The 26,652-nt window shown below is 44.7% G+C and overlaps 1 protein-coding gene across 1 annotated transcript in view; it reads left to right on the plus strand.

Annotated features, from left to right (window-relative positions):
• The window catches only part of RBM44 (RNA binding motif protein 44), a 1,989,784-nt gene that overhangs the window by 200,607 nt on the left and 1,762,525 nt on the right, over positions 1-26,652 (plus strand). Inside the window, exon 4 of the mRNA XM_086956335.1 lies at positions 17,674-17,780. Within this exon, the coding sequence (XP_086812461.1) occupies positions 17,674-17,780 (107 nt within the window). The remainder of the gene's footprint in view (positions 1-17,673; positions 17,781-26,652) is intronic.

Raw genomic sequence — 26,652 nt, forward strand, 5'->3', positions numbered from 1 at the left:
CTGCAGTCGCAGCAGTTTCGGGGTGGTTCCTTTCGTCGATCCAATAACAGAGGACCGTCAAGGGGCCAAAACACCCAACAAACGCAGTATAACAAGGGAGGTACACAATCCACCTACAATAAAAATCCCAGAGGTGGATATAGAGGAAATAACATCAAGGGCAGAGGAAGAGGAAACAACAACTCCAGATCCTCTGCCAATACCAAACAGTGACACCTTGTCCCTGCCCCCCGACCATCTAACACCCGTCGGGGGGAAGACTACAACAGTTCCTATCTGTTTGGAAATCCATCACCACAGACAGGTGGGTAAGAGATATTATACAGTACGGGTATTGTCTAGAGCTTACAGCCACTCCACCCAACATACCTCCAAGACACCGTCCTATGTCCGCAGAGCACTTGCACTTATTGCAGCAAGAGGTCGTCAGTATGCTGCAAAAAGGAGCCATGGAGCTCGTGCCTCTAGCGGAACAAGGGTCGGGGTGTACTCTCTATACTTCTTAATTCCAAAAAAGGACGGGTCTCTCAGGCCCATACTCGACCTAAGACCTCTGAACCAATACATTCTGTCGGAGCATTTTCACATGCTCACCTTACAGCAAGTCCTACCGCTTTTAAGTCAGGGAGATTTCCTGGCAACACTGGATCTCAAAGATGCGTACTTCCATATACCCATACACCCCTCACACAGAAAGTATCTCGGGTTCACCATTCAGGATCAACACTACCAGTTCAAAGTCCTCCCCTTCGGAGTGACGACGGCGCCCAGAGTATTCACCAAGTGTCTGGCGACAGTGGCGGCACACCTCAGGAGACAGCACATACATGTCTACCCTTATCTGGACGACTGGCTTATTCAAGCAAAGTCAGCCCAGCTGTGTGCCACCCACATGTCCCACACCATTCATCTCCTTCATGATCTGGGATTCTCACTGAATTACCCAAAGTCACATCTTCAACCCGCCCACGTACGGCAGTACCTGGGTGCGACAATAGACACTCTGGCAGCCACAGCTCAGCCAAATTCAGTGAGGATAAACAGCATGCAATTGCTGATATGAAAATTCAGACCTCAACGCTCCCTTCAGGTGCGAGTGTTCATGCAGTTGATTGACATGATGGCCTCCTGCATCTTCATAGTCCCGCACGCGAGACTACATATGCGCCCGCTTCAGGAGTGCTTGGCACGTCAGTGGAACCAGGCTCAAGGGCAGTTGAAAGACCTAGTGTTGGTGAGCGGTCGGGCATACAACTCTCTGCATTGGTGGAATCCACAAAACCTTTGCAAGGGCCGGCCGTTCCAAGAGCCTGTACCACAGATAATACTGAGAACTGACGATTCTCTCCAGGGATGGGGAGCTCATGTACTCCATTACACAGTGCAGGGACTATGGACGACACAGCAGAAGAAGATGCACATCAACCTTCTAGAGCTGATGGCAATCTTCATGGCAATGAAAGCTTTCAAAGTACATCTGTGCAACAGTCGTGTTGATCCGGACGGACAACATGACTGCCATGTACTACATACAGAAGCAGGGAGGAACACACTCTCCACAGTTGTCTCACCTGGCTCAGAGCATGTGGAAGTGGGCCATTCAGAGGAACATGTTCCTCATGGCAGAACACCTCCCGGGCAAGGACAACCAGATGGCGGACCTGCTCAGCAGGCACAGCCACCAGATGCACGAGTGGGAGATGCATCCATCAGTACTCCAACCGTGCTTCCAGCATTGGGGTCATCCACAGATAGACCTGTTCGCCACAAGGGAAAACGCAAAATGCCAAAGCTTCGCAAGCAGGTTCCCACACCCACAGTCGCAAGGCAATGCGATATGGATGAACTGGTCAGGCAAATTTGCGTACGCTTTTCACTAGGACCTTTGATACCACTGGTGGCACGCAAACTACAGCAACACTCGATGACACTCCTCCTAGTTGCTCCAATGTGGGCACGCCAAACATGGTACACCACGTTTCTGGAACTATCCGTGGTACCGCATCAACGGCTACGCCTCACACCCAGGCTTTTGACGCAGAGCCATGGAGACATTCAGCATCTATATCCGCAACAGCTCAACCTGGCGATCTGGCTCCTGAAGTCCTAGAATTTGGCTACCTCAACTTACCGCCGGAATGTATGAATGTCATCAAGGAGGCAAGACGGCCCACAACCAGAGCATGCTATGCGGCTAAATGGAAAAGGTTTGTCATATATTGTACCAGCAATGATATTAACCCACTGGATGCATCTATTCAGAACATCTGTTATTTGTTGCATTTATACAGATGTAATCTAGCATACAGTTCCATTCGCATACATTTATCCGCCATAGCAGCCTGTCTTCAGAACAGGCAGGACCTCTCCTTATTCATAGTGCCTGCCATTAAAGCTTTTCTGGAGGGACTTAAGAGTGATCCCTCCCAGACACCCACCGTCACCAGTCTGGAACCTGAATGTAGGCCTCACCAGGCTAATGGGACCACCTTTTGAACCTCTACACTCTTGTGAGCTTCAATTTCTGACTTGGAAAGTTGCTTTCCTAGTGGCCATTACCTCGCTGAGGAGAATTAGTGAACTTCAGGCACTCACCATCCATTCATCCAGGTCCATGCAAATAGGGTGGTATTACGCACCAACCCTACATTTATGCCTAAAGTCATTTCGCAGTTCCACATGAACCAGACCACTGCCAGTTTTCTTTCCCAATCCTGAAAATGTCGCAGAGAGATCCCTACACACGTATGTCAAAAGGGCTCTTATGTACTATATAGACAGAACGAAGGATTTCAGAAAAAGAAAAAACAGCTTTTCGTTGCCTTTTCTCCACAACACAAAGGCAACCCCATTTCCAAAGCAGGGATAGCCAGGTGGATCGTTAAATGTATACAGATTTGCTATGCCAAGGCTAAACGCACACTAACCATTCCACCACGAGCACACTCCACACGTAAGTTAGGAGCGTCCATGGCTTTCCTGGGTAATATTCCTTTAGAAGAGATATGTAAGGCAGCCACTTGGTCCACCACACATACATTCACAAAACACTACTGTGTAGATGTGCATTCTAAACAGCAGGCAGCTGTAGGACAGGCTGTTCTCAACTCTTTTTCAGACTGCTGCAGCTGGCACGGGCAGCCGCAGCTAACAGGGGGGACTGCTATGCAATATATGCACAGATATGAATTCAACAGCCAACATGCCACGAACCGAATATGCTACTTACCAGTATGCATCTGTTCTTGGCATGTAGGGCTGCTGACATTCATATCGCCCACCCTCCTCCCCGGCGCCTGTAGCAGCTGTAGCATTCAGAATTACTATCTAGCATGGACATCGCTCACTGTATTGCACTCCATCTCTGCCATAATGGCGAAAAACAATCAGAGGATGGAGAGGATGCCCATGCGCACTGTAGTCCAGGGGAGGAGCCACCTATCTTGTGATACTTTGTAGACTCTTCCAGGACAACAATGTGCAATCATTCGGACCCAACAATAGGCGGCGATCTATGCACAGATATGAATGTCAGCAGCCCTACATGCCAAGAACAGATGCATACTGGTAAGTAGCATATTCGCTATTCATCAATCCAGATTTTTCAGCAACATCTTCCTTTTGGATAAGAGGGATGGGGGTCAGCGCCCAGAACTTAATCTCAGGGAGGTCAATTAAGGGCTAGCCTATCGCCATTTCAAGATGTAGGGGATCCATCTTCTGAGGGATCTTCTGCATCTGGGGTATAGGCTAGTGAATTTACACCTCAAAGATGCCTATCTGACGGTTCATACTTTCCCGCCTCCCTGCAGATTTCTGCACTTTCTTTTGGGTCACCAGGTCTTCAAGTTTCGGCCCCTACCCTTTGGACAGTCATCCCCCACCTGTTGGTGTTTCACCAAGGGCATACACTTGATCATTTACCTCAACGATCTTCTGCGGATGGATCAGTGCCCACAGGTGCTGTCAGCTCCGTTCCAGTTGACTGTGAATTTGCTGGAGCGTCAGGTATTCTATAAAAGAAATCCCTGCTGGTCCTGGATCAACAAATGACCTTTTTGGGTTTTGTTACCAGCTCCCAAAACTCTGCGTTCAGTCTTCCCACCAAGAAGATGTTGAAAATTAATCACAAATTCAGGAAAACTAATGGCCAGGACCCACATGTCACTCAGGTAGTTGGCTCGCCTGGTTGGCTGTTCGCATCCTCCATTCAGACAAGTTTCCCAGGCCCTTTCCATTACAGGGCACTGCAGAGGTTGAAAGCGCATCACTTTCGAGAAGGAACGTCTTGCACAACAATGGTTCCGATCTCGATAGAGACCAGGTAAGAAATGCAGTGGCTGTTGAATCACATAGACGCCTGAAACAGGAGAACCATCTTTGGTTTCATCTAGAAATTGTCATAGACTTCGATGCCAGTAGAACCGGCTGTGGGGGCTGGCTGTGGTGTGGTGTTGACTGGAGGACGGTGGTCACCCGGAGAACAGTGACTTCACATTAGCTGCCAGTAGGTGTTGGTGGGCTCTTTTGCGATCCGATGCAGTACAGGATGAGTTGCTCCATGTTGCTGAAGATGGGCAACATCTTGTGTGTGCGATATGTCAACCGCCTGGGGGTCCACGATCCAAGATGTTGGCGTATCTGGCGAAAAGATTTTTGGAAGTACTGCCTCGAACACACTTCTCGGTGGCGGTGGAATATCTCCTGGGAAAATCCAACGAGGTGGCCGAATGGCATTCCCGCTATCTGCAGGACTTCAGTGCATGGCAGCTGCATCTGGAGTTGTTCCAGGTTCTTCAAAGGGGGTTGAGGCTGCCGGTCCCTCCTGCTCCTCTGTATTCCACCCTGTCTAAAACAATTTGGTCCTCAATTTGTCTTGTTCTTGTAAAAGCAATAATTATCTAACGAGGAAGCAATTATCAGCTAAACTGTCGATGTTGCTGTGTTTACTCTCCTGCAAAATGCGAGCGGGTATCTGGGCCCTGGATATTACAAGTAGTATTTTCACCCTGGAAAGGGTTACTTTCCGTATTACAAGACTAACAAATTGTAATTCAAGGATTGTTTCGTACCATATGTTTGTGGAGGCCCCAAAAGTGTGTGTGGTCTGCTGTCTTAAAACATATGAAGCATTGTAGAGGGATTTTTTCCAGCAGGAGACCGACCGCTTTAATTTCATTGCTTAAACAGTTAAAGGCGGTTTCTTCTCCTACCATAGCTCAATGTGTGAGATATACTGTGCAAGAGGCAGGAAGTGACATGTCTGTGTTCAGAGCACATCCAGCACAGAGTGTTGGGGCTTAAGTATTTTTGGCGGGGGGGGGGGGGTATCTTGCCTGCAAGACCTAGTGCATACAGCCCATTGGCAGTCCGACTCTAGGTTTAAAACTTTCTGTTTTAAACCGGTAGTGGATATGGCTACCATGATGGTAAATAAGCTTTGAACAAGCATAATCCTCGACTCCGGTTCTGACATTGAATATAAAATTGCCTAGCTATCGTAATGGAAAATTTTAATTTTATGAAGGGAATGGAGACTAGTATTATTTCCACACGATCAAGGCTGCTTTTCCATCCCTGGTGTTTTACAGGGATGTGAGGTTCTGGAGTTACTCATAAGGATAAGTAAATTTGGATTTCTTATAAGGACAATGTTCAAGCATTATTGTTGTGATGTATTATACTGTTTTGTAAATGAGGTATTGTAGGTTGCTTCTAATGACGCTTCACACGATTTGATTATTTTGTTAATGATGTAGGAACATTTTATAAGTTTGGTTTTCTGTTTTGGGTAATGACACCTCTAAACACGAGTGAGCTAATGTTAGATGGAATCTTTACTCTGGAAGGCAACTCTTGCATGAAGAAAGAGGGGGCATAAACAGTGAAGGTCTATATTACATGGTTATGTTTTTCTTTTTCTCTCATGGTTTTCTGGGAAAGGTAGTTTTTTTATTAAATGGCTGCCATATGGAATAAATTGAAGAAAGAGTAGCATAATCCTCACCTTAATAGAATGGAAACTTTGTTACGGTAGCTTTAAAATTTCATTTTTGTGTCTGGAATTTTTCATATTCACCTGAATGCTGTCTACAGTCTCTTTTCCAGTGTCCAATCCTTCCTTAACAATGGCACGCAGTATTTTTTTTTCAACATCTGCATTCCTCCCATCTACTCTTATCCAGTATTTGGGTATCTTTCTTAAATTCACATGCCTGAATCATTCCCCGTCGCCGAGGTGGGAGTCACACGGTCAATAAAATTGCAGTGCCAAAGGTAAATAACAGTAGGAGGCCCTAAGGAAAAGACCTGCGGCCCAAATCCTAGTAGCCTATCTACATCATTATGCTAAAAAGACCAAAGTCTTTATCCTAACCAATCAGCTAGCAGCACCTTCTAGAACCCTCTCTGCAGAGCCAATTCTCCTTGGATTTTCACCGCACGTCGTCTGGATGGGAGTCTTCCTGAGTGCTACTCAGTTTTTTCCTTCATGATGTCTGACAAGAAGGCCTTATTCAAACCTTGCAGGACATGCGACAAAGAGCCCATGTTGATAATCAACATAAGGACTGTATCTATTGCCTCTACCCCAATTATGAGGCTAAAGATTGTAAGATATGCCTAACCTTCCCTTCAAAAACTCTAAGGGATAGGGAGGCTAGAGTCCTGCTGTGGCTCAAGTCTTCTTCAACTGAAGAGGATGATAGAGCTTCTACCTCCAGCAAGAGAGCAAGATCTCAGGACAGTTCGTCAAATGAGGGGAGGAAACCTCTTAAATCCTCACACTCCACTTCTGGTCCTTCTCAGGAAGCTTCAGCTCTCAAGGACTCTAAGAAACAATCTATCAAAACTGTGAGTAAAAGCTGTTCTGTCTCTTCAGCTTTACCTTTGTCGACTATCTGTCACCATCGTCAGCTCCATCGTCGACAATTTCTACCATTTCTATTACATCTCCTATCCTGTCGACAAGGATTTCCATAGTCTCTAAGAAAACAGTCATCGATGATCCGTTGACGAAAGCCTCATCCACTAAGCTGTCTAAGCACTCGTCGACTAAGTTACCGTCGACGAAGCTTCCATCGTCGACTAAGATATCCACTGTGTCGTCTAAGAGTGTCCCGTCGACAAAGAGGTCAAGTCTGTCGACGAGTGCCACGTCGAGCCCGACGTTGACTAAGATGAAAAGTCCATCGACGGTGAATGTATCATCCTTACCTTCATCATCGACCATACCATCTTACAGGAGTAGAACCCGTTTCTGCTAAGTCTTTAGTGCTGGTGCACACTTTCTCAACGCCTATTTCTTCGAAAGTTTCCAACTTAAATCTTTCCAGAGACAAGACTGTTCGTATATCTCATCCATCTTACTAGTACCTACACGCACATAGAGTTGTCCCTCTTTTATGTTGAGGCCCCATATAAAGGACTGGGATGTAGAGTCCCGCCCAAAGCCAGGGGAAGAGTCAGCACAAGGGACACAATGCTGTACCTCATGGGTAAGAATGGTAGCACACCGCTTTCCAGCAAAACGGGTAAGACTAATAACTGTACTAATCAGTGGGCCCATCTTTACTTTGACAGTAAAAACTGTATGCGACTCTGGGTCCCCTGTTGAAGTGCTCATTTTGCGCAAAACGGGTAACTACAATGTTATTCATCAATAAGGGGCACACAAGTCACAATTTACGTCCCTTTTAAAACCAAAATGTCCCATCAAATAACTACTACTATCGATCGCGCACTATTTTTCACTAACAGATGATTGCGGAGCACATTCATTATCAACTTCCCGATCAAAATAGAACACAGTTTAGACTAAATACCTTTACGTCTACTGTGCATGTGAAATAACTGTGTTTTTCAAAAAATATAGGCCGCCTTGGCTACAACAATATTTGTTAACTTCTTTTGAACCGCTGCTACCTCATTTCCCCTCTCAGACCTAAAGTGTTTTCCTTTCCTCTCTGTTCACTGTGTTAAAGCCACAACGATGGCGCGCATTCTATATTTGGAGTAAACTATAGTGCTCCCCATAGAATCTTGCATGCTTGTCTACTCACCTGAAAAGCACCGACCTACATATTAGTTTGTGTTGGTTTTTGTCTCCACAGCATGGGAATTTCCCAATACTCAACATTGAATCCTACACAAACTGTGTGAGGCACATTTCTTAATTATCCTTTGTACGTTTTGTTTGTTTATACGTTTTATTGTCTTGACGAAAGCTCCATAGACCCGACCGGGCCCAGTGAGCTGAAACATGTCGACACGTCTTTAAAGAGATATGGTAGTCCAGTAACTTGACCACCTGCATATCGCAACTCCCTTTTTTAACTATAGTGCCTAGTTATCCACAATAAATAATCTTTTTTGATCAGACACTATTTTTAGTCTATTATTTCACATATATTTTTTTGATCTCTGGACACTTCTACTTGTACCAGAGGTAGCCTCGGGTGAGGCAGGCATCCAGCACGTCAATCGATCACCCGATGAATACGCCATGACTCCTGATGGGGCCGAAAAAAGATACACCGCAAACGACAATACCAGGATGTCTATGAGGGTTTTCGAATACAAACCAATGGTTTTGTAGAAACTAGTGTCCATTCTATTTTTGATTATTGAACATTTGCCCAGGGGAAATGAATGGACTTCTAATCCTCTTCCCTCCAATTTTTGATATAAATGTTCGTATATCTCACCACTTACTCCATCTCCCCTCCTCGACACATATGTCCAAGAGAAGGATGATGACTATGAGGACGATGAAGGACCTTTTGGAATAGCTCCTCATCCTTCAAAGCTTAACATTAAATGTCAAGAAGATGACGACTACACGGAACACTACTACCAGGAGGATATTGTTGTTCCTCACCACACAGGATACCAGAGGCATTCTCGGTCTTCAGAGACCAGCCATCTGCCTCCTACCCTCATTCAGGACTTACAGGCCATGCTAGCTGATTATAGGCAGCGCTTCCCACCATAGCAAGTCATTCCACCACCCCAGACTGTGGTAGTGCCAGATCCTATACCTCAACCGGAGGCCCCGGCACAGATGTCTCCAGGTGCAGAACCTCTTCAATGGCCTCAGCCTGTCCAGCCTGCTTGAACTCCAGACACTTCTTCGGATGAGTTGAAGAGGGTGAGCTGCCGGAGAATCCTCACTTGGATCCGTGGGATTCTTGTGTTATTCCCATGCCGTCTCCACCAACTCCACAACCATCGGAGTCACCTCCAGAAGATATAAGTGGATTTCATAACCTCCTCCAGCGAATCGCTACTAGGTTTCAGCTTCCAGTGACGGTGGAACAAACTGATTGTTTCCTCCACGATTTCAAAGAGGAAGCCAGGAAAGTTACCAGGGCAATTCCAATAATCGATTTACATCTGGACTGAGGGCATCAAAATTATGAAGAATCCTGATTCCGTGTCTGCAGTGCTGCCACAAATTGATAAAACTTATTGTGCTCAGATTGACAGCCCATCCTGCCTCATTGGTCTCCCCAGGCAGATTCGGTCATCTCACAGGCTGCCCAACACAGGTCTAAAAATCAGGCCACACCTATCACTACACCGCCGGACAAAGAGGGACGTTGACTTGACCTCATAAGTAAAAAGTTCTCTACCATGGCTTCTGCCTCCATCATAGGACGTTATGATCGCCAAATGTGGTCGGACATGGCTGGTCTGATTGACCTTATCCCAGAGGACAAGCAGCAGGAGGCTAGAAAGATCTTGTTGGAGGGAGAGCGCGCAGCCTCAGAAACCATAAACTGCGCTCTGGATATAGTCCATACAAATTTCAGGCAATTGGCTGGTGCTGCAGTTCTCAGGCGCCAAGGTTGGTGAAAGGCTACCACCTTCAGACCAGAAGTCCAAACCAAGATATTAGACATGGCCTACGACGGCAAATCTTTGTTTGGCAAACATATTGATGAAGCCCTCCAAGCAATCAAGACAGATACTGATAGTGCAAGATCTTTGGGTTCCTTACAGTATAAACGGGGAACATTCAGAGGTGCTTGAGGGCGTGGATATTCCTCTAGAGGAGCTTACCATCAACTAAGCAGATATCACCCGACATCGACAAAATTATCAGTCATCGTACCGCCAATCTAATATGGCTGGTTTCTCCCGCCAAGGAGGCCGAAAGCGCTCCAACAATCAAGGGCGAGACTCTCTTAGAAACAAGTGAGTTCAGCCGGACGCCAATCACATTTCCTTCCCTCCCTGTGGGTGCAAACATTTCTTCCTACCTAGATCAGTGGCAAAATATTACCTCCGACCGCTGGGTGTTAGACCTAATCAAGCATTGGCACACCCTTGAATTTGTCACCAAGCATCCAACATCTCGGCCCAAGGGACCCCCTCCCCCTAGTCTTCACTTATTGTTCAAGGAAGCTTATTCAATGTTTCTCAAGCATGCTGTAGAAAAGGTCCTGGTTCTTCAGAAACGGGACAGGTTTCTACTCCCGTTTTTTCCTCATCAAAAAGAAATCAGGAAAATGGCGACCAATTCTGGACCTTCGCAACCTCAACAGGTTCCCAAAAAAACAGGGTTTTCGTATGGTCACCCTGTCAGATTCTGAGCTGCCTGAACGATGGAGATGTTATGGCTTCCCTAGACATGGAAGACGCATACTTCCACATCCCAATTCATCCAAAACATCGAAAGTATCTCCTATTCACTGTGGCTGGTGCCCATTATCATATACAAAAGAGATTGAGGGAGCGACAAATTCACCACAAAATCAAACGGTTCACAAGCCGGCTTTGGATTTGTTCGCAACAAAGCAAAACCACTAATGCCGGTATTACGCCAGCAGATACCCTCAACAGGGGTAACAAGGGAATGCCCTGTCCATGCGATGGTCAGGGATCTGTGCTTATGCTTTTCCCCCGATCCCGTTGATTCCAAGGGTGCTGTGCAAGATGAAATTGGAGGGCTGCCGTCTCATCCCGATTGCTCCCCGGTGGCCGTGAATTCAGGCATTCACTATTAAAGAACCTTTCCTACATTTCTTTAAAGACTGTCACTCTTCGAACTAATCCAACATTCATACCTAAAGTACCATCACAGTTCCATATAAACGAACCAGTGAAGTTGAGAGCTTTTTTTCCAAATCCTACTACACCGGCGGAAAGAACACTGCATTCTTTGGACATCAAACAATGTTTGAAATTCTACCTGCAAAGGACAAAAAACGTCAGGAAATCTGATCAATTATTTGTGGCCTACGGTCAAACCACACTTGGTGCAGCCGTCACAAAAGCCACAATTTCCCGGTGGATACCTTCTGCAATCCATTTCTGCCATATCAAATCGAACAGACCACTACTGAGAAAGGTCAAGGCTCACTCCACAAGATCTGTGGCAGCGTCTACAGCATTGTTTGCAGGAGTGACACTAGAAAGTATCTGCCGTGCTGCTGCGACATGGAAAAATGTCCACACGTTCACGAGACATTACTTCCTGCAATCAACAAACCAAGCGGATGCAGCAGTTGGTCAGGCTGTCTTATGACACCTATTTTTTAAGGACGACTCCAGGTAACCTATGGTCTTTAATTTGGTATTCATACAGAGGTTTCTATATCTATATTGATATACAGATATAATGTATTTTAAGGTGTGTGTGTGTGTGTATATATATATATATATATATATATATATATATATATATATAATATACATTTGCAAGTTTCGATTTTAACATGGATGTACGCGATGTTAGATATCAATGTTTTTTGCTACTCTATTCTTTTGAATTTCTGATCATGTTTTAATTCTGTGAAGTTCAGTTGCCTTACTCTAGTTGGTTGTTAATAATACTGTATCTGGGAGTTTATCAGTACACGTCTCCCACCATCCGCAACCGACTCCTACCTGGCATACTGCTTACTAGTCTGATTCAGGCATGTGAATCTATGAAAGATACCCCAATACTGGATAAGAAAACAAGTTACTTACCTGTAACTTCAGTTATCCAGTATTGGTATCTTTCATAGATTCACATGCACCCACCCTTCTCCCCGGAGAGTCAGTTCTCTATTTGGGATACCCATTTCCCACTTGTGCTAACGAAAATCTGAGGAGAACTGGCTCTGCAGAGAGGGTTCTAGAAAGTGCTGCTTGCTGATTAGTTTGAGACTAAGACTGTTTTTTTAGCATAATGATGTAGATAGGCTACTAGGATTTGGGCCTCAGGCCTTTTCTTTGGGCCTACTACTGTTATTTAACTTTGGCGCTGCTATTTTAGTTACCGAGGGTCTCCCGCCTCTGCGACGGGGTATGATTCAGGCATGTGAATCTATGAAAGATACCAATAATGGATAACTGAAGTTACAGGTAAGTAACTTTTTTTCTACCTCCTTGCCTTACTTGATCCGTTCCATTCCATTCTGTACAAAATTCATATTTAAGCCCATTTTGATTTTGAGACCCTCTCTCAAACTGTTTTTCTGAGCTATCATCATCTTCTGCTTCACCTTAATTTGCCTGGTCTCAAAATAGTCACTACCATTTTTCGCCAACATCAGTATTTCTTCAATGCCCTTCGTCTGCCAACACAATGCACTCTGTTGACTAATCTTGTGTGCACTGATTCTTTGGGTTCCTATTTTGTTCTCAAATATGTAAATCCCTTTCAGGAACTCACCTTTACATATACTCAATAACATTCTTACATTTTCTGATTTTTCTGTTGCTGGGCATTATTAGGACCAAGTCTAGCTAGTTATTTTGTCGGCCATCCAACAATAACCTTACATCCTAGCTACAGATCTGCAGGAACTACAGTCTCAGGCATTTTATTGAAATCTGCCCATAACCTCAGGGAAAGATATGTCAACTTATGTATTTTGTCATACCACTTTACTATGTGTTCTTGGATTTTCGGAACGTTATGGTTAAAATCATATAAATCCCCTTTTGCTCTATGAACCTGCACCAAATTAACACCATGGACCTCCCTTAAAGGGAAGTCTGTTACTAAAATTGTCTCTGCTCCTGAATCGCGTACAATATTTCTTGTCTTTCCCTCAATCTTTCATTTTTTTAATCCCTGTCCCTTCCATCTTTCTCGATATTTTTCAAGTCATTCCACTTTCTCGTTTCGCCAATTTAATCTTTAATCTGAACCCCTTAGGTAATCAAGCCTATTTCCTGAATCTCATTATGTGTCAAGTTTTAGAAAGCAACTAAAAACTCAATTGTTTACCTGAGCTTTGTCACCCCTTAAGTTTCCTAGTAGCACTGTGAAGCCTGTGTTTGGGTAGCCATGCACTCTATAAGAACTCGTAAATAAATAATTCCATTTTATAATTCGTGCAGCAGTTTTCATTTTGCTAATGTCCACTGCTAACTCCTCTACTAAATTTTCCACTTTGTCATGCGCTTCATTAGCACATGTAGATGTTTATTTTATCAAATATATCATCTCATCAACATTGTCTAGTCAATAGTTTAGGTGGTGGCTGTACTACTATTCTCATAGGCGTAGCCTGTGTCGGATCCTCGGGGCATGTGGTACAACTCCGTTAAGAGTTTGTATCTTGACCAAGCATCCTTATCAATCCCTGTAGTAGTCTGGGTTGCCTCCATTGTTATATATTTTTGCGGAGGAGATCTAGAACGCAACAGCGCACTTATGAATTTGTCAGCATCATCTGGCTCTTCATACCTTTTTTGTTTTAATTATTCTCTATTATGCTGAATTGCAGTGACTATGGCAGAAAAGTGTTTTTACACGTTCAATCATATCTTCTCTCCAACCTTTCTCTTGACAATCTAATTTACTTTCTAGCCTACTCCTGAATGACTTCTTTATAGTTCTACCTTTCTTTCTCTCTTTTTTTCAGTCGCCATGTGAACTCCTTTATTAGCTCCTCAAATTGTGTAGTTCGGAGCACTGGCCTCATATCATACATAATTAACCTTAAACATCTAGCTTTTTAATATTAAAGGTGCCCTCCATTGGAAATTGTAAAGCCTCATAGTCTACTGTGCATTTATTCCATCCAGAAATCCAGATGCTAGTAGAATACTCTCCCTCTACCATCATTTCATATGCTGACGTTCATTTACCCGGAAATTTTTGACCCTCTCTAGGTATATCCTCTTTAGGTTTTAACTTTGTGAATACACCACCCATGTTTTACACCTAAACGAGGTCCAAATCAAACCCAAATCACACCCAAATCACAATTAAAAACACTTTAAGCAAACTTGGCGGAAAACAGCCACTAACAGGTCAATCTATCACAGCAACTAACCAATCACAGCACGGCTTTGTGTTGACATCTCACCAAGCCAGCCATGCTCCCTGGCTGACCAACCAATCACAGCACAACTTCTTCGGGACCACAAAACAGTTACGGAACCTTATCTAATTTCTTTAGAAGAGAGAGAGCTCGTATGCGCCATCGTTGTGTTTTTGACTGTGTGTCCCTTGAGTTTAAGGTTGGTATCAAGGGTGAATCTAAGTTACCTGGCAGTTGGAGAAAGTTGGGCTTCAAAGGTTCTTGTAATTGAGACAGGTTTGTACTTTATCTTTGTTGTTGGTAAAAAAGGAGGACTTCTGTCTTGGCTGGGCTGAGATTCTAGTAGGTGCTAGACTTCAGGTCTGGATGGTATTCAAGTTGTGTTTAAGGTGTTGGATGTCTGAAGCAGGGTGAGAACTTCGGAGTAGAGTTGCATATTTTGTTTATATGTCTGTACTTGCTCTTATTTGACCTAGACATGGTGATAAGTATACTCTCGACCCAGACTGATGGCGCATAAGGTATTAAGTGTAAGCGGTTGAACGACCTGACACTTTCACTTTTTTTTTTTAGAAAAATAAGGTGTGACAAAATCTGCATCAAATGGCAGACATGACCATGGTTCTGCATAAAAAGAGAAAGATGGCGACCTCTGTGATCTAAGATGGTGACCTCCATGGTCAAAAATGGTGAGGGAGCCAACCTAAAATACAGTTAGATGAGTCGGACCTTAGGGGCTTTAAATCACAATGACCAAGATCAAACGGCCAGCTATGTCTTATGCTACTTACTAATTTTAACATAGAGACTGGTGTTAATAACCTCCCCCCACTTTGCAGTCCAAGAAAGAGAAGTAAAATTAATTGTGAATCTTTCTCGGGTCCATGAAGTGTGAAAGGAAAGGTTGTAGGATGTCATATTTTTGTAACGGACTACAAAATATAAATACCTGTAAATTACCAGTACACATTCAGCAGTTACAAAAAAAGTCCTTCATTTTTTTTTCTAATTCTGAAGTGTGATGGAAACAAAGTTTATCATTTGTATTCAGTATAGTTTTATCAGTATAACTGTAGTATATGCAAATTTAGTGACTGTCAATGGAAAACGTGCTGCCTGTAAATTACATTGCGCTACCACATAATGCTTTAGTTACATGTCTTTTAAAGCTGGGTGGGTTGCGAACATTTTTTGTTCTAAAAAGTGGGTTCTGGTTCTAACAAGTTTGGGAAGCACTGCTAAGGATGATTCTTTGTGAAAGAAACAAATGCAAGTGTATTCTTTGCTTGATACTTCTCTGGCTCCTAGATGTCTTTGTTGACTTCACAGAGAAGCAGATAACAGGATTCCAAAAAGAAGTCCCAGCTGCAACATATGTGTCCCAGTTGCTTATCAAGGACACCATAGACCCACGCGTAAATTATAACCTGTTCATTAAGATGGCTGCAGACTATGACATGCTCGTGAGATTACTGCGGGTTCATGGGACATGTAATCTTTCTTGTCTTTACATGGGGCTTTTGACATGTGTTCTAGGATGCAGTCCTGGCAGCACCCAGAACTAGCACATCCGCCCATCTTCAATAAGCCTCAAAATAGCGTGTCACACAGATCCAGCACATAGTGGTAAGCACATCCTACCATATACATTATGTCTACACCCAAACTCCAAAATTAGGCTGGGTTAGCAGCCGTAAGTGATGTGGATCTGGAATATTCCCCAGCTGATGTTATTTTATGGGACACGGTCAGAAGACCTGAGTGTATTTTCAGTTAAGATGGCGGTGAGTACAGGTGGCTCAATGCCATTCTGACCTGAGAGAAATGGCCACTACCCAAGAGGAGAAGCAAACTGAGATTTACTGATGTCATGAGTGGGCTTCTCAATCTTTTTTTCGAGTGTGCTATCTCTTTTTGTGTGCTTATTGATAACATTACACATTTGTTTACATCTAAGATGTTATATAGTGGTGGATAACCTTTTACCTCAATCCAAATTCTTGGGTCTGCAGTTTAGGTTTCCCCTAGTCAAGAAGGCCTGCAGTCCATTTTGTGGTCAGTCTTGTCCACATAACCATTATGGCCATGTATATATCTCCAATGCCACTGTAATATCTGGATACCTTCTTTGCTCCTTTAACACATAGATCCATAAAAAAAATGTCATCTGTGCTTTGTGATTTTCCTGAGAATTCAGTGTCCTGCTAAGGAGCAACAAGCTTATTGTGTTTCGCTGTCTAACATTGACAGGTTTGCTCTTTATGGTTCCCTGCTTCATACCAGCTTCCATACTATTAATGATCTCCTATATTCTCTCCATTAAATCAATCATAATAGAGCTGGATTTTAGTACATAAAACTGTTGTATTCTGGTCTCCCCCCCTGCTGTTTGTGTTTTGCACATACCTGGTGACGAATGTTTTGTCAAACTGACTATCTGCTGATCTAAATACAAGCACTGGAGGAAGTTAGCTTAGTTTCTAAGTCTCACAATCTTTTACTCCTTTTTGTTCTCCATGAAAATGACTGCATGAAAGTTTAAAGAGCATTGAAAACCCACGAGTCCTACACAATCTGCACATCCTAAGTCACTGACCTATGGATCCGACACCCTAAGGCACTCTCAAAACCACAAGCAGTGTGTTGAGTTTAACAAAGGCTGCCCAGGGTGGTCATCCAGTTTCAGTATTTATAAGGATGTGGAACCTATAGTTGGAACTCCAGTGGTATTGCAAAGCCACTTTCTTAATTAAGAGGTCTCTTAATGGCAGTTTCTCTCCGTGATTTGCCTGTCTGTCCCAGAGTGGGTTATGGGCCCATTATGTAGGGATTCCAGAGGAAGTATTTTAGTGCTCTGCATTGTTGCCTGTGACTAGCAATTCTGCCTTCCTTGTGATTAGCATCAGAAACCTGTGCCCCATTTACTGTTGGGTGCTGCTAGATAATTGCTCACCTTCAATACAGAGATTCAAACTTGCTTATCAAGACTGTCCTTCTAGTCACCTCATAGTGGCCAAACTATAGTTACAAATAAAGGAATCAATTGTAAACAGTAGCTTTTCCTGCAGCCTGGACGAAATATAGTGTTGAGGCATTATGTGTAAGTTGCATGAAGATGCCTTATTTGCATACTGTTCTGGAATCAGCCCCTGTCCTGCAGCCTTCAGTGGAAATCTCAATTGTGACCGAATAGCCAGTCCAGCCTCTACATGAATTATGTGTTGTAATAATGGTTTTGCATACACATGCTTGGTTTGGGCGCACATGTGATTATAACTACTACACATCTGAGCTGAATTTTTGTTGACTGATCTAACCTTTGATATACCACCTAACAAGAGTTTTATGTTCGGTTTTTAAAATGTTGTTTTGTATCTCCAAAGTGATATGTTAATCTTTTGTCTAGGCAAGTCTATGATTTGGTTACCAAAAATGGCTCCCTTGAGATCACAGATCATAAGTTGCTTGGATGGTATATGATGCTGTCTGCTGAGGATAGAAACATTATCAAAGGTAATTTCTTTGTTTTTTTTCTTTCTAAAGATTGTGTGGGGATGAGTAACTTTATTTCTCCAGTATGAGCTCTTTCAAACCGCCACATTCTTCGCTTTGTGTATTAAGCGACGGGCATCAATTTTGGGGATGTGTATTGAGGACTTACTCACCTAAGCAATTTTCTATCAATATTTTCAAAACTCTCAAATTGTCCAAAGTCCACTATCTGTACCGTTACAACTTTGAATTAATATATCGGTTTGCAATAAATGAGCAGTGATATCCATGGTACAGGCTTAAGAGATCTGAATAGTGGGTTGTAAATTTCAGTAATACGGAAGTTATGCTGTGGTGCTGCACTTTTATCCCTTACTTAGTACTTGGCATATGGTTATTTATTTATTTAAAAAAAAAATTGAAAACCTTTATTGCACAGTATCATAAACAAATACGGGCCTACAACCATCCGGCCGGCCTCGACAACTTATTGAGCACATCAGCAAACAATACAGCAACGCAGTAGTACTTCAAAACAAAATACGGTCCACCTGGGTCACACTGGAGATATTCGTACTACTGGGAAGCAGGAGAAGATAAGGTTTATTTTAAAGGTTTTCCATGAAGAATATTAAAATAGTAGGGACTAGAAAGGATCAAAGACCACACAGTCCGTCCGAAAACTGAAGTGGGCGACGCCCATCAAATAAATCCAGCGAGCATTGAGACACAATCAAAATGGCGGCACAAGGACATTATAGTAGGATATACAATCGCATAGTATGTTGTGTGCCGCTCGCTACCCACCCCTCTACAACTCACTCCATTGACCCAAAGAAGAAAGGGGAAAGGAAAAGAATGTAGAAATAAAGAAAACATTAAGGCCCATAGAAACCAAAACGGACAAAATAAAATCCCCCCCCCCACCCTACACGCATGCAGAGGCTACGCCCCCCCCCCCCCCCCTAGCAGTGTGCCTGTCGCCCAAAAAAGAGTACCCGAAATAAAGAAGAAAAAGGTAAACCTGTAAAACCGGAGGAGGGTCAAACGTGTGTGTCCGAGACAACCATCATATACATTACCGGCCGCCCCACCCCCGGATCAAATCACAACCAACGTCCAGCTCCCCCGTCTATCCATCACAGTCCTAGCAATGCAAACCACAATAAGTATGAAGGGAAAAGCAGCTTCAACCTTGTCCCTTGCGATCCAGTGTGCCAGTGCGGTATGATAGTAAAGTAGCCTTATGGTATAGGAAGAGCAGCCGGAATGACCACAGCGGGACAAGGCGCAGTCCACCAATATCCACCCAACGCAGAGCCTTGTGATCCTCCAATATACAAAACGGGGCAGCACACAGCAGCATTTCTCCAGAGTCAAACAACCAAAGCATAAGCAGCATGCCCAGAATAAGAGTGCAAGACTCCCCAACAGATCCCGAAGGAGGTGCCAGGCATGGCGTCCAGGGGCGATCCTCCAGCCTCTGTGCCAGTTCAGGAAGCACACTCCTCACCACAGCTCTAGCAGTCGGTATCGCGACGGTGTTCAGCTCTCTCACCCTCAGCGCCTCCATGCATCTCTGGAGAGGCAGCTCACAATAGTCGAGCCCAGGGTGTGGCGAAGTGCTCCGCACGCGAACGCCAACTCGGCCATTTGGAGAGAACGGGGGCAGGATGGCATCTAGTCGGCCCCCCAGGTCCTTGGCATTGTCGCACAAGGCAGCTCTCAAACCGTCTAGGGCGCGCAGAACATCGCCGATCTTCAAGGGCGCCTCAGGAGGAGGGGACGCTGCAGCTCCCTGGACATGGGGCTCGCAAACGTGTGGCAATCCCCTAGCCCGGCCGCCGGTATCCATTCCAAGCTGCAGGTCATGGCATCGGTGCCCCGACGGGTTCAGCCAGGGCGTGGGGATTAGGGCAGCACACACCATTCTGATGCCGCATACGATTGCAGAGCAACGTCGGCCGCTGTAAGCGCCCCCAGCAACAGACCGGATCGTCAATTGCAAGCGCTGAATACTCCGTCCAAAATGGCCCCCTTCACTTCGCTTGAGGATGAGAAGGCTTTCAGAGTAATTCTGGGAAACGGATACAAATGTTGCATTGGCTGCGGCGAAGCCTTGGAAGCGTGGATTAAGTCTCGTTACTGCGGAAAACTCAGCGTAGCTGCCGCTTCCCGTCGACCGACTCCGCCCTGCCTTCAATGGCCGTTGTGGTCGAAGTCAGGCTGGCCGCAGCTGAGAACAAAGGACCGGTCCCCGTCGTCAAGTACCAGCAAGGAAACAAGGGCGCCCTGTCACTTCTAGCGCAGGGAGACCGTCGGGGAGCACATCGTTGGAACCAGCATGAATTCCCAAATCCGATACCTCAAAGCAAGTACAGGATAGTTCGCAGGATGAAGAGAGGTACGGTAGGGAAACGGACGGGTCGGCGGAGCCGAGGGTTTAGGCGGCCATCATGGTTGCAGGCTAGGCTCCTCCCCCTGGCATATGGTTATTGAGTGTTGTGTAGCAGAGCGTAATGAAAGCAAGCCTTAACATAAAGGAACCTTGCCCATATAACAAACTCAATAAACTGACACAATAGGGTTTTACATGACAGCACATGAGCTATTTGGAAAGTGACAGCTGGTTAAGCATACATACCTTTCTTACACACATGCTTGGCTCACAATTGGATCTCAAAATGAGTCCGCCACAGCGCTCCGATTTTTGCTTGTTTCTTTGGGCATTCTCTAGCTGTGGGAATATGTTTCGTAAATACGGTTTATCTATGCATTCCCCTCAGCCACCCTGGGCATATTTCCAATGCTTTGTGAAGTCACCCTTGACCAGTATTTAATCTAAGCCACTGAGTGTACGAGCACCTCCAGAAACCCCCAATCTTTTCCATAATTTCTAGTAGTGCGAGCTTAAGACACTCCTAATGGAGAGGTAGAGATCTGCTAACACACTAGATGTAGCAGACCAGTATTCCCAAATCACCTAATTTCCCAGGTTCTATGAAGAAAGGTCCCTTTGAGACGTTGGCTTTTGAAGCTATGTGGGTATGGGGTTCTACCCATCTTTGAGGTTCTCTGGTGTAAAGTACACTCTGTACTTATATTTAAATCGAATTAAGGGAATCCTTGATAAAATAATTTGTGCCCTAGCTACCATTTTTGCCTTGTGCCAGTCACTGTCCTCCAGGCATAGCAATTTTTCTTTTCCTCATAGTGGTCTGATATTAACGTTTGCTTCTCATTGGCTGTATTCTGGGATATCCTTTAATTCAAACAGACTGCAAAAATCTTGTTTGTATACATATTCCTCCCTACATATGCTTATGCTGCTTCCCTGGCCAAATCTACACAGATGGTTAACTCGTGTTATCCACGATCCACACCAGATTGGAGCTTCCTTGTTCACGTGACAATTCCACCCCATCCCTGTGCCTGAAGTCGATTACTACCTTTGTAACCTGAGGTGTTGCTCGGGCAACTAATATCCATAAAGAATGTGAAATTGACCTTGCTCTGTCATGGCTGCCAGTTGGTCTCATGGCAGGGTCGTCTTGATGCCCAAAAAGCCAGTTAATAATTGTCAACTGTTATGCCTGGTAACCTAATTGCATGGCTGCCATACCCATTCCACCTTGATATCATGAATGCACACATTTGCCATATGCATCTCTTGGTGCAATTGTTTTCGCACAGGAACCACAAACATTCATGTATTTTCAGGAAAAACTCTTGTGTAATTGCGAAGGGGTGATTATGCAGGACATACAGCAACTGTTGGAGATCGATCTTCTTGAGCAGGACCACATTGTTTTATTATTAAATATATTTATTTTTAATCATGGCATTCATAAGTAGGTACAGCAATGAAGTATACATTATAAACTGTAATATAGATTGAAGTAAATGGAATAACTGTACATCTTTAAGGATAGAAAGGAAGGGTCATAATGCTAGGAAAAATAATTCAACAGATTTGGTTGCATTGTATAAAATCAAAGTAATTGTTAAATGAGTCAAAGTATTACTTTCTAAGTCCAATCCCTCAAAACATTGTTAGAAGCTACAAATTTGGATTTTAGAGACCGCAGCAAGGAGAGGAAAGTCCGTGACATAGACTTTGGTATACATTTGTAATATATAGCTTTAAGGAAAAACCTTGTATGGAGAGTGATTCAGCCTGTTCTCCACAAGCCCTCCGGGAATGCTGCTACTGCTAATGTTGTGTCTGTGCATCTCGTTCAGTGATTTGTAAATCAGTATTTGAAGTGTCATTTAGTATTGAGGGGGTTAATGGAGGAATGATAATCAAGGTCACTAGTTGACTACATTGCCCTCCAAATTTGTTGCCAATAGGTCTGTAAATTCTGGTGAAACCATAATATGGGAATTGTATCAGCATCTGGGTCACCGTATTTCTAGCAATGGTCACTGCTCTTATCTATCCCACCTCATCTATCATCCAACCTAAAAGATGCTGAAAACGCCTCGAGACTACATCCATTAAGTTGCAACATCATATGAAATATTAGTGAATTGGATATTTTGTCAGCTCTGATGAAGTGTTTTTTAGTCTGCAGTTAAATCGGTGTTTAAGTTTACATACCTCCTTACTTGGTCCTGATAAGGCTGAACATTGTCTTAGGATAGGTGAAATGGTTTCTTTCCATTTAGTAAAATGCTGTTTAATTGGTCAAAGTGATCAACCAAGGGTGTTGACACTTTAGAAATAAATGTTTTTTATTAACAGAAGTCATTCGATGGACACAGCTTCCTGGCTACATCATCACACCGGCGGAGCGATTAAATAGTACATGACACAGTATGTAAAGCCAACAACCTGGAGGCAGGCCGTGTAGTGACCAGGACTGTTTCTGAATAGTAGCACAACTTCCATATTTTCAAACAACAGGTAGAACATTAACTGACAACAGTACAGATAAAAGAACAAAAAAACAAAATAGAATCCCTCCCGCCCCAACCCCACCCTCTCCGCACCAGCCATCATGTTCTTACAAAAAGGCAAATTGCAATCAAAATCACAAAGAATGCTATATAGATCATGCTGCCTAAGTCGGGCCGTTGACTCCTGATCCAGCAGTATAATTTTAAGAATGTGCAAATATTTGGGAAAAGTAACTTCACTCATATCTCTCGTCAAAGTCCAAAGAGGGCGCCCACAATTTAGCAAAGTCTTTACCTACTGCCTCCACTCTCATGGACATCCACTCCATTGCTAGCAGGTGCCATAAGCAATGTATCCAGGAGAGCAGATTGGATTCTGAGGATGTTCCCCACAAAGCTACAATGATCTGCCGAGCAGCCAACAGCACGAGAGCTATCTGCCTGCCCCATAATGACTTTAGTGGAAAACTTTAGGATGTGAAAGACCAAGACTTGTATATTCTGTAGCTCTGGGCAGTGTTATGCCAAAAACCTTATCCATGTTATCAAGAACCTTAGTCCAGTAGCATTGAAGTTTTGGACAATGCCACAGTAGATGTGCTAAAGTCCCGGACATACCACACCCCCTCCAGCAGTGATCTGTCTTACTCTTGTCACAACTCTGGATGCGAGCAGGTGTGTAATACCAACTGGAGAATAGCTTGAAAGCAGATTCCACCCCGCTGTATTGTCCACTGTGTGATGCGTCTGGTATAGGATGTGTTCCCACTCCTTGAACTTCAGTGGCCTGCCCAATTCCATCTCCCAGCGAGCCTGCACCTTCATGCGTTTTGGAGTCGGTCCAACATTAACATAGCATTCAATTCAGAAATGAGGCGACTGTTGTTGCTTTTACGGACCAACCATCTTTCAAAGCTGGTGAGGGGCCTGGACATGTGAGAATAGTTAGAGGGCATTGTCATCCAGTGAGCCAACTGCCGATGGGGGAATTCGTCAGTAGGTGGTAAAAGGCCATTATGAAGTTCGAGTCGTGCAAATGCAATCAGCCCCTCGGTGTCAAAGAGGGAACCAACTGCTTTGCAGCTGGTCTCCCGCCATCGGTGGAAGACCGCCGAGCACCTACCTGGTGGGAAATTGGGGTTGTCTATGATGGGCGTCATCTGCGAGGGAAAAGAGGTACAGACTTTCTGTTGCGCCACTCTGTCCCAGATCCGAAGTTTCGGTGCCGTGACCCGAGACTATTAAAGAGCCTATGCCCTGTGTTTGCGAGGTAACTATAGTTCCCTCCAAAAGATTACTCCCGGTAGCCGACTGGTCCATAACATTTTAGTGCTTGCTGGACATAGACCTGTTCCACTCCACAATGTAGCAGAGGCTGGAGGCCTGATAGTAGCCCCTGATCAGAGGTAAGCCCACTCCACCCTGGATTTTCGAACTCACCATCTGGGCAAGCGAAAGACGCAGCTTCTTCCCATTCCATATAAATTTATTGATGAGAACCTGAAATTGCTGGAGCGCGCGGGGTGGGGAGACAAGGGGAGCAGCTGAAAAATATAGAGTACACGGGGGAGAATGGTCATCTTCACCGCTGCTATCTGTCCAAACCACGCCAGGCGCAAACAATCCCAAGCATCGAGCGCTGTAGTCGTCTGGTCTAGGAGCCACTCATAGTTAAGCGAGACTGTGCGGGCAATGGTAGGAGCCAGTCGGATACCAAGGTAAAGTATGTCCTAGGTCATCCATGTAAACGGAAATTGCAATTGCATCCCCCTCATCTCATCTGGAGAAATTCAACAGACTTAGCCAGATTAACCTTAAAGCCGGAGACCGTGCCATAAGAAGTAAGCTCTTCAAACAGTGCTGGCAGGGTGGTTTGGGGCCTCATAAGGGAGAGAATTACATAATCTGCATAAAGGCTAATTTTATGTATGTCCGCGCTAAGTTTCAACCCTAGTATTTGATTGTCTGCCCTAATCCGCTGCGCCAAAGGTTTCATATAGAGCGCAAATAAAAGAGGGGATAAGGGCAGCCCTGCCGGGTCCCTCTAGCAATTGGAAATGAATGGGACCTAGTGCCATTAACTCGTACAAAGGCATGGGTGCGTAGTATATGCAGAGAATCGATTTCACGTAATTCTCTCCAAGCCCAAAGCGACACAAGGTTTCAAAGAGGAAGGCCCGCCCCACCCTGTCAAACGCCTTCTCGGCATCAATTGCTAACAAGAAGGCCTGCCCCTGCGATCATTGGGTGCCATCGAGGAGTTGTAAGAGCAGTTTAGTATTATCACCCCCCTGTCTAGAAGGAATGAAGCCAGGTTGATCAGGCTCTACAAGGTCAGTCATGAGAGGGTTAAGGCGTGCAGCCAATATACCAGCAAAAATGTTGGCATTGACATTAAGTAGAGAAATGAGCCTGTAAGAACCACTCTAGTGCATCTTTACCTGGCTTCAGAATGACCAAGATCGCTGCCTCGGACATGGAGGGGGGTCACCCTACCGGATTCCAAAAAAGAGTTCATCAACTTTGTTAAAAAAAGGGACAGCTCCGCACAAACGGCCTTATAAAAAGAGGCCGAGTAGCCATCGGTTCCCGGGGATTTGGCCACCTTCAGCTTAGAAATCGCTGAGATCACCTCTTCAATCCTAATAGCCCTATCAAGCCCCGAAGCAGAAGCCTTAGACCGAGGGGTGATGTCACAACTGCTCAAGTAGGCACTCTGATCAAGCGCCGGGGAATCCTGTTTGGAGTATAGTGCATTATAAAATAAACGGAAGGCCTCCAAAATGTGCGCGTCGGAAGTCCGCTCCTCCCCCTGTTTTTCCCGAATGGCTCGTATAAGCGAGTTCTGTGTCTGCGCCCTCAGTCTATGTGCCAGCATTCTACCACACTTGTCACTGCTGAGGAAGAATTTATGCCAGTCGTAAAAGGGCATATTCTGCCCAATCCAAAGCTAGGTGTTTAAACATGTGACCGTGTTTTTCTAATTCTCTCCAAACCAGGGTGCCCCATGCGTTTATGAATTGATTCAAGCTCTAGTACCTCTTTTCCCTACGCCCCACACTTTTCTTTACGAAGATTAAGAGCCGCCGAAATAGCTATGAGTTCCCACCTGCCTGACAACTAGTTTTAGCGCCTCCAATACAGATGAGAGCCCACGTCATTAAGTACTAGATAATCCTTGATTACCCGCTGAAGGCGATGCAGATTGTCATCCGAATGTAGCAGAGATTCAAGGAGGTGCCAGCTAGGGGGAAAATCGAGCATCTGCTGCGCTGGGAGGTATGTAGCGACAAGAGTGTGATCGGAGAGAGAGCGAGATTCTATCGTAGTAGTGTGGAGGTGAGGGAATATGGATGCCAAAGAGAGGAAATGGTCCAGTCGCGCATTGGTTTTGTGTGCTGCAGAGTAACACGTATAATCTTGCTCTCCGGGGATGGGGAGCGCGCCAAACGTCAATTAACCCATTGTCCCTCAGCCATTCATTTTCCCTATCGAAGGGTCCCCCTGCTTGGTGTGTGCGCTGCCCTGATCTATCAAGCCCCGAGTGCATAACCAGATTAAAATCCCTTCCCCCCCACCACACACACATACACAAAGAGCGCTGCATCTGGAGAAGTGAGGACTTCCGCAAGAGTGGATAGAAGAAAGGACTCTTGTGTGTTTGGAGCATAAAGTGACGCTACAGTAAGGTGAGTGTCCCCCCATAGTATTCTAATAGCCAATAAGCGACCCTTTATTTTCGCAACAGATGCAAGTACCTTGCCAGAAACGCAGGCCCCAAGTAAGATAGCCACCCCATTCCACTTGGATGGCCCGGTAGACCACTCTTCTAACGCAAACGAAGCCGCCGCCAACCTCACCCTATGGTTATCCAACACCGCCGACACCTTGGCACCACTGAAAAAACGCCAAAGCAAACCTGGCAGCAAAAAGGCCTCATGGTTCAACGATGATCTTAAGAAGTCCAAGAAACTCTGCCGCTCCCTTGAAA

The sequence above is a fragment of the Lissotriton vulgaris genome, chromosome 2_1 (genome assembly GCF_964263255.1).
Source record: "Lissotriton vulgaris chromosome 2_1, aLisVul1.2, whole genome shotgun sequence".
Lineage (NCBI taxonomy): Eukaryota > Metazoa > Chordata > Amphibia > Caudata > Salamandridae > Lissotriton > Lissotriton vulgaris.